The sequence below is a fragment of the Nymphaea colorata genome, chromosome 5 (assembly GCF_008831285.2).
Source record: "Nymphaea colorata isolate Beijing-Zhang1983 chromosome 5, ASM883128v2, whole genome shotgun sequence".
Classification (NCBI taxonomy): domain Eukaryota; kingdom Viridiplantae; phylum Streptophyta; class Magnoliopsida; order Nymphaeales; family Nymphaeaceae; genus Nymphaea; species Nymphaea colorata.
In genome coordinates, this window is record NC_045142.1 from 17,306,454 (window position 1) to 17,315,672 (window position 9,219).

Consider the following 9,219-nt stretch of genomic DNA (forward strand, 5'->3'; position numbering starts at 1 on the left):
CGGCTAAAGACCTTGCCTGATACCTGATAGGATCCAATTCCTTAGAATCCTGAACATCTAGCGGAGGGCAAAAAATAAATAAATAAATAAAAATTCGTACACTAAGCTCTCTGTTTTGCCGCAAGGGAAGGAAATAAGTTATAGTCATAATATTCATCTAGGTAATGAATCCCATCCCGTCAAGGGAGCCCAGCCGAGAAAGGCACAGAAGTAGCAGGCAACCACACATTGCCTAACATAAATTCTTAGATATTTTGACGGCTACAAATAAATTATTTCTTTATATATACGTATATATATGTCTGTGTGTGTGTGTGTGTGAAAGAGAGAGAGAGAGAGAGATTTATGTAATTCTGTTTATTAAATGACCTATACTTGTGTTTGAATTCTCCATATGCTTCAACTAGACTGGGGAATGCACTTGAAGGGGAATGAAACAGTGGATGGTTATTGGGTACTGCATAGGCAAAATTGTACATCATTACTGTAAGCAAAGTGCTGAGATCTAGTGCTTGAAGATTGCATCAATTTGACTTACCACTTGACTTACTATACACATTACCACGGGTAATAATGGTATCAATGATTCACTGGAATACGTGTATAATACATATATATATATATATATATATATATATATATATATATATATATATATATATATATATATATATATATATATATATAGAGAGAGAGAGAGAGAGAGAGAGAGAGTATCGGCTCTTTCCATATCTCAACAAACTGCAATAAAAAGTGAATTCTAGGAAGAACTTTTTATTATTTTAGAGTATTCTATATGAGTAAAGGATGAGGACAATCAAGAAATACAATGTTCACCAACGGCGTCTGAGCATGTAGTCCCTCCAAAAGACGAGGTACTTATACTAAGACGTACAGAATGAGTTTTATTCGTAGCATATTCTAAATGAAGAATCAGATGATGACGAAGCTCTTAAGTGGCTTCTGAACAAATGAAAAATAAATAAGACAACCCCAAAACATGATTAAGAATACTAATATTGTGCATGGCGCAATAATTATAGAGATTGATCACATATCAAACCCTTCAGACCTTCTCCCACACCGCATAGTCCTTGCCGGACGTGACCATGCGGAAGCCCGGCGGAATGAGGCCGCCGGCATCAACCCTGGACCCAATCTTCGCGATGACCTTTCCATCGATCTTAGCCACATAGAGATCTTTATCTGCAACCAATATCTCAACAGCGCTTCCAGGCTTAATCCCATTCTTGGCCCTAATCCCACTCAACATCTTAATCTCCCTGGCCAGCCCCCAATCAAAATAGTGATCATAAAACTGCACAAATTAAATATTTAGTGCATAAGTGATCATTATAGTCTCACAATGCAATATGTAAAAATAATCATTCAAAAGTAGTCCTTCTCTTTTAGGATATTCCCAAAACAAGATTTTTTTTTGAACATTTTTGTTGTTCAGTGTCTCCTCTCTAGATCCATCCAATTCCAGCTTAGATTGGTAAGAACAATAACTAATATTTCTGCTGGTACAGGAGCCAGAATTTTTGGTTGAAGGCATGTACGAGCATGTAACAATCAAACTTTTAATTTTTAAGTCTTTCTCAAAATCTTAAACCCTCTAGGTACATAGTAAAGTGATCGAAGAGCATCAATATCAATATGTAAATAACCAAAAAGCTAACAGATATTAATATGTAAATAAGAAAATTGTAATGGGTCAGCATGAACAACTGTTTACACACACCCAGATTGGTCAAGGATTGTACTCACAAGGATGTTGAAACCAATAACTTTTCTCCCTTTATATATATATATATATATATATATATATATATATATATATATATATATATATATATATATATATATATATATATATATAATTACCATGGGGGAGGGGCCAAGGGGAGCTGGCAAGGGCCCTGTTATCCCTCAAAAAAATTTTTTTTTTAGAAAATTACATTTAAATTAAAAAAAATTATACAAAAGTTTTGAAAAATGATATTTGGTACTTTAGAAACTTTAATGTAGCCTCTCATAAAAATTTTCTAGCTCCATTCCATCATCACTAATATAAAACAAAGAATACACCAGTTATGGCAAAAACTTACAATTGAGGGGATGCCGGGATGTGTGAGGATGTAAGCATAGCCTTGCATGACTTTGTCTGAAGGAAAAGGCCAATACTTTTGAGTTGACCCCGTGTCATGGTTGTCTATAAAAGTCACAGCTTTCTCCGGCGAGATCCCTATGAGTCCTGAAGGCCTTCCCTGTGGATCCTTCAACCTCCATAGCTCATTGTTGACTGCAGACTGCAGCACTCCCTTGGTGGTGAAATCAAACGCCGCCGCAGCTCTGCCGGTGCCACTCACCCAGTTGTCCAGCTCCCTCCTATGGTTAATCGGACCTTGAACTGGGTCTGAGCCCATTGTGGTCCACACCTCGCCTACGACAAACTCGGGCTGGGCTCGCTGGATGTAGCCCTTGGTTATGTCGGTCGAGTAGCCCTTGGCGAAGTCGAGGCGCCAGCCATCAAACCCGATGTCGGACTTAAGCCAGTTGAGCCAGTCAGTGAGCTCCTTCTGGACCCTCTGGTTCAGGTGGTCGATGTCCGGCGCGGCGGCATAGCCTTCGCCAGTGTCGTAGTTGCCGGTGCCATCGGAGTACTGGGTGTCATCCTTGCAAATGGACCAGGGTCCCCAGTCCAGGCTCCCATCCCCCTTTCCACCTTCGAATTGGCACCATATGCCCCGGCCATCCTTCTTGGCCGCCGTCCGGTGGTTGATCACGACGTCAGCGAGGCACTTGATGTTCGCCGTGTGAAATGCCTTTATCAGGTCCCTGAGGTCAGCCCCCGTCCCGTACCTCGATGAATCCAAGTCGTAGTATTTGCCGGGAAGGTAACCTGAATTCACGCCCAAAGTAGATGGTGCAATTAGAGGTCTCCGGCAATGGAACCGGCCGTTCATTAAAAAAAAAAAACTTTTTTTCTTGCAGAATCATGGTTTATCCATCTGAAGCTGCATGAAAAAGATTAAACAATATAAGAACTCTCAACCGAGTCTGACCTTCCGGAGAAGCCGACTGTGAGGCTGGAGGAAGCCAAACATGGGTGACTCCCGCCTCTGCTATCTGAGGCACCAAATTCTTGAGAACATGATACCACCCTTGACTGTTCTTAGATGATTCCCAGTTGAAAGCCTGAAATCAATTCGCATACACCGATATTATAATTAAACATGAATAAAACATTAATTTCAATTGATACTATATATAAAAAATTGAATGGTAGCTATGAATCACTTGATCATCTAACTAGGGCCATTGAATTTATTCGGGTGAACAATTAAAAGAAAAAAAAATGATAGTCATTTTTAACATCTAATCTAATATTATTTCATACATTTTTCTCATTGATTATGAACAACGAGAATCATCATAATACATATAAAAACTTGGTGAATGCATTCTAATGCATGTAATGTATATAAGCTAATTTAACGTACCTGAAAAAGAAGCTGGGCATGAGAAAACTGGAACGTGGAAAGGTAGAGGACGAGTGAGAGGAAACAGGTCAGGTGTTGAAAAGCCATTGAAGGAGGAGACGGAGAGATGTGTATGGAGTTGGCTCCCCACATCGAGCCTTTTATAAGTAGCAGAAAGTGAGACTAATAAATGCTTATGGATATGGACGACGATAGCGAGCCCGTCCTGACGTGAGACTCAAGCCAACTTTTGGTCATGGATAGGCCTTATTAATAAGCTCAGAACCGACGTTACGTTAGGTCGGCCTATCGGACCCTTATCCAGTATTCGTAGATATCGGTCTCGGGTCGGCTGCAAACCAGAAGCCATGCCCACCTATACAAGATTATTAAGTTTTTTTCGTTTTATTAAATATTTGAAATATTTTGTTTATATTTTTACATGACAATAAAAAACCGACTCATGGGTGACCCACATGGTACCAGTCGATTGGCTTAAGTCAATTGAATACGTTGTGTTATCAGGCAAAAATGTAAAAAAAAAAAAAAAAAAAATTATTCAAGTATAAAAATGTAATTATCTCAATTAAAAAGTTGACAGGCGCACTCCGTTTGATTTCAAAGGGCCCGTTCCAATATTTGCTAAGTAAGGCTGCACAAGGGGTCCAGTTAAGTCGGGCTTAACTTGAATTCGCTAACAAAAACTCATTTAAGTTATAATGGGTCAAGCTTGAGTTCAAATTTATGCTCCAAATATTAAACAACTAAAGTTCGAGTTGTTAGAACTCAGATTCGTTTAAAGTCGAGTGGGCTCGATAAAATAAATTTTTCTTAAATGATAAAACTTTGTGTTGCTAAGTATCTCTTTAACAGATATTTGAGTACATAATATGTAGCATTTTTTGTTTGGATTTTTTGTTAGACGGTTAATCATAGTTGAATTAGTTAATGGAATGAAATGACTTAAATGAATTGACAAGTTAAACTTGTTAAAAAAGTAAAAAAAATGAACTTAAATTAAGAAAAAACAAATTAAGCCCAACGTTATATGATCGAGTCACCTCCGCACCTGAGGTGGGTAAGGCTCCAACATACAACCCTAGAATAAGCATAGTTTGCTGAGTCGCCAAGTTGGCCCGGGAATACTAAGAGTCAACTCTCATTACTAAAAAAACTGGCCAGGAGTCAAAAGTTGGTCTGACTCGTCCTGACTCAGCTATACTGACTCGCCCACTCTACCGAAACAATGAATCAACTCGCTAGCTAAATGACTCCATCATCCACCGATCAAAGTCGAAATCACGAGTTTACCAGCTAAGAATGAGAATAAGCCTGTCCTGACACCGGAAACTGAGACCGACAACACTGGCCTTATCTCTTATTATTATTATTATTATTTTTTTGTTGTTTTGATCTTCCGTCGCGTGCCGCCAAATATTTCTGTGTTCGGCCAATTACACTGTGTGGGACCCACGGTTAAAAGTTATCGGTAGGCCTTGGGCGGGCCAACAACTAACCGGTAACGTACCCTTTTTGGCGTCACCTAAAACGGCTAAGAGCCTCTTCATACTCAACTTTATCTAACGAAAGTCGGTGTTATCATCGAACAAATTAGTTTCTAAATATTTTTATAAATTTTTTGTTTTTTTATTATCTGCATTTTTAGTTCTTCTTCAATTTTTTTTGGCTCGATGGCTATGAATTTGATTTTAAAATTAAAATTTAAAAAATAAAAATTCTACTTTAATTTTTTAAAAACAAAATTTTAACTTAAAATTGGAATTAGAATGGAAATTTTAGTTTGAGTTTTTCTTTGTCTTGGATAGTTTGAAAATTTTGATTTTAAAATTGAAAGTGATGTGTTTGATAAAAAATTTAAATTGTAGCATTGATGAATTGAAACTCATTATGACATTTAAGTAAAAGAGAGATGAAAAAAATTATGGCAGAATCACAAATTTTGATTGAAGATTGAGCCTATAATTTCAGAATCTTTTTTTTTTTTTTTTATAACTGATGCTCTAATACCCAAAAAACAAATATACATATACTTAAAAAAATTTATTTTATATAAAAATTTAAAAAAAAATATTTCAGCTCCTAACACTTTATCTCTACTGCGGTGGCCTCCAAAAGAATTCAATGGCTTGCCTATAAAGACGGCCACCAGCGTGCATCACGTCGTTATTCGTTAGTTGTAATTTATAGCGGCGGATCTCTTTTTTCTGTTTTTCAAACTTTAGAATTATAAATAGTGAGGCAATCAGCGAAGTCTTTTTTGCCCTATGCAACTTGTACGCAAAAAGCGTAACTACTCGTCACAAACTTAACGGTATGGTTGCATATTCTTCCTGGAGAATTTACGAGCAGACACCCACAAGTTCAGCATATGACAAAATAACATTCACTTTTGAAAATTTTTGTGTGACTGTCCGAGCCTAAGTATAAAGTACTGAAAACCTGCTCTTTGTGATAACACTTGAAACAAATTGCTGCTTTAACCTGGCCATTTACTGTTTACCAATGACCGAAATCACCAGTATACGGTGATTTATTTCGTGTAAAGGTATTATATGACAAGTTGTTTCTTGGGTATAATACGGTAAATTTATATATCTCGAGAAAATCTTGGAAAACTTTTTATTAAATTAAAAAATATATAAAAATTAGGTAAAAGTAAAATAAATAAAAAAACTAATAATAAGACTCTGAAAAATGCTAGATAAAATTATAAACATAATATGACGTGGGTGTAAAGTAGTACATTAAAAGCAAATAATAGCCATATGTAAAATTTAAAAAATAATAAATTTGGTTGGTCTCCATGCTAGACTTAATTTACTCAGCCCGGCAGGATATGAAGGCCGAGTTAATGAAGGAGTTATTGCTATGGAGGGGTTTCATAGGAGCAGTTGTGTTCTGTCTGGCTCTCTTCTTTATTGCATCTAATTTTCTGTAATTCATCGGTCTCTTCTCTTCATTACATATATAATATTCATTACTACATGCACCTTTAAGCACTCTCTCTTCTTTATTATGCTTAATTCTGGTTAATGTTTGGTTGAACACAAAAAAAAAATCTAACATCCAGTAAAAATGCAAAAAAAAAAACACAAAAAAACGTGTATTTTTTGCATTTTTTATTTTCTGATGTCTTTTTGAAAAAGACGCGTCTTATTGATGTTTTATATGACTGACTTATAGTTCACTTCCATATAAAACGCGATATTTGTAACAAGCCCCTGTAACAAAGATTGGGTATTGGGCCAGCTTGGCCGGATAAGGAGTTTGGTTTGACCCGGTTCGATACCCAAAACACAAGACCAGGCCCAGCCCGACACCTAAAACCAAACCAGAGCTCAATCCGATTAAATTAAAAAACATATTATACAATAATATATAAATATAATTAATCGTAATAAAATATTATAATTATATATAAAAATTAATAAAATATGTATTAAAAAAATTTTATCATGCCGAATCGGGCTCAGTCAAGCCCACTCGGCTGCCCCAATAAATTATTGGGCCGACTTTATTATTCTTTTTTGGGCTCGAGCTCGGGCCGAGTCAGGCTGGGTACCAGGTACCCGATCCAACATGCAGCCTTAGCTATAACTACGGTGGGTAATTGCCCATACCAGCATACAGAATTTACATTATTTAAGTATAGAAATTTCATTAATTTTTTATTCTATTTTTTACATGTAAGTGCTTTAAATTTTGAAATTTAAACTTAAAGTGCCCATTTGCCAAATATTTGTGACTCCGCCACTTTTTCCTTCCATATACAATCCCCATAAAACTTCTTCTATGCATTTACTTTTCAATATAAACCTGTTTGCTTATATAACATGATTACTTTTCAATATAAACCTGTTTGCTTATATAACATGACATTTCTTTTTAATTTTTACTTTGTACATATATTTTTATTTATTTTTTTGGATGTATACAACCGTAAGAAACTACACTCGAACTGGGAGCATATTTTATTTACTTTGTACATATATTTACTTTGTTGCTCGTGGTGGCCTAGAACTTCACAACATGGAGCGTACCTTTCTTAGGGGCATATTTTTTCATTTTCTTTTTAGAATATACACATATTTTACATATTTTCCTATTCAACTCATGAATTGTGAAGTGGGATGGTTAAGTGACTTAGCAGCCTGGTCAATTAAATTCAATTTTCAGTTTTTAAAACTTTTCTGATCCTTCATTTGATCCATGTTTCCCTTCTCCGCTTCTTCTTAAAGAGATTGTTCAATTATTTGGCCGTCCAGTCCGGTTATGAATTCTTGTGTGAGTTCTCACCCTTTTCTCGTATTTGCAGGTTATCTTCCGAAACCCCTCATCAATTTAAAGGACAGTTATTTTAACATTGATGAGAAATAGTGGCTAGATGTAAAACTAATAAAATTGAGCCTGTTCACATTATATTGCTATTATTGAGACCATCCGTAGAAATTTTGCTGCCTTCTCTTTTCAGCGATTTAATATTATTTTTAGTTTTTAAAAATACTCAAATCTCGTGAGACACACATATATAAGGATAAATATTTAAGATTTCTATTTACAAATAAAAATCTTTTAAAATACTGTCACCATGTGACTACGCCATGTCGGGCATTCAGCATCTAGGCACCAGCCCACCAACATCCCGTCATCCATCTCTGCCGAACTGCCATTAGTATCAGGTATGTAACATTTCCCCTCTCTTTCATGCACTCTTTCTTTGTCTCTCTTTCTCTCTTAAACTACCTCATCTCACCAATTGGACACTTACTTCACCTCTCTCTACTCTCTCTCACGCAGTGCCTTCTCTCGAAAAGGTGTGGCCCGGTGGTGCATTGTCCAGATCTTCTACCTGGTTCCTGTGAGGGCTTTGTTGTTGGATAGTGGCCACCGAGCCATATTCTGATATCTCGTAACTGCCCTGCAGTTACAAGATTAATGTGGAAGCATTATCTCTAACAAATTTTTTCTCCTAAGATCGCTCTCCTATAACCGCCCGCTGGGCTACAAGAAAACCCAAAGAGCTGGTTATTTATGCCCAGTCTCTCTATGTTTTAGGGTTACAGAACTGATTAACCTAAAGAGCTCCTTAGAAGCAAACAAGTAAAACAAAACTCTGCTTCTTCTTCTTCTTCCTCTTCCACTTGCTCTGCTGTTTTCCACAGGGGACTGTCGCTGTTAGTCACTTGAAACCTAAGTCTGGAGCATCCTCTGGTGAACATATTGAGGAGCTTGAGACAGCGTTCCGCTGCCTTTCACTCCAACAGTGGTATCAGAGAGCATAGGAGATCAACATCCGACACAGGTAAGTTATATTGAGACGATATCCATACACAGATAGTGTATGAACTTAAATGATTAGAGCATGCTAGATCATAGATTAAGAACTTTGCTATGTCTATGAAGCATGTGAGGCTAAAAAGCTCTCTGTTTGCACGAACAACATGCTTAATTAAAAAAAAAATCAGTCTGAATATATATTTTTTGTGCATGTTATACAAGAAGCATGAGGATTGCATATTGCTAAATATACTTTCTGTGCATGCAAATTCAAAATGATAGAGGCATTTAGTACACTATGCCGGTAGATATTGCATGTGTAAAGTTTTGCAGGCCTGTAATCCTAGAAGACGGAGGTTATTTGTTCTAACTCTGCTCCTTTTGAGAACTTTTGGTCCATGGCGCCGTAGACTAGAAGCTCTCCGGTGACAGACAA

General features: G+C 36.7%; 1 protein-coding gene across 1 annotated transcript; it reads right to left on the reverse strand.

The window, feature by feature from the left end:
- Positions 1–782: 782 nt before the first annotated feature.
- LOC116254756 (alpha-amylase-like) lies at positions 783–3,612 on the reverse strand. The gene is made up of 4 exons (XM_031630316.2): positions 3,507–3,612; positions 3,069–3,201; positions 2,112–2,905; positions 783–1,318 (listed from the first exon to the last, which is right to left on the reverse strand). Exons 1-4 carry the CDS (start codon positions 3,591–3,593, stop codon positions 1,067–1,069), a joined length of 1,266 nt encoding a protein of 421 aa, XP_031486176.1. The 5' UTR covers positions 3,594–3,612; the 3' UTR covers positions 783–1,066.
- Between the last annotated feature and the right edge of the window lie 5,607 nt (positions 3,613–9,219).

What these genes read in the sequence shown, in the direction of transcription:
- LOC116254756 (XM_031630316.2), bottom strand. Translation starts at nt 3,593, where the DNA reads ATGGCTTTTCAACACCTGACCTGTTTCCTCTCACTCGTCCTCTACCTT. An exon ending in ACAGTCGGCTTCTCCGGAAG is followed by an intron (nt 2,906 to 3,068) that starts GTCAGACTCGGT and finishes GCGTGAATTCAG; the next exon opens with GTTACCTTCCCGGCAAATAC. An exon ending in ATCCCGGCATCCCCTCAATT is followed by an intron (nt 1,319 to 2,111) that starts GTAAGTTTTTGC and finishes TAATTTGTGCAG; the next exon opens with TTTTATGATCACTATTTTGA.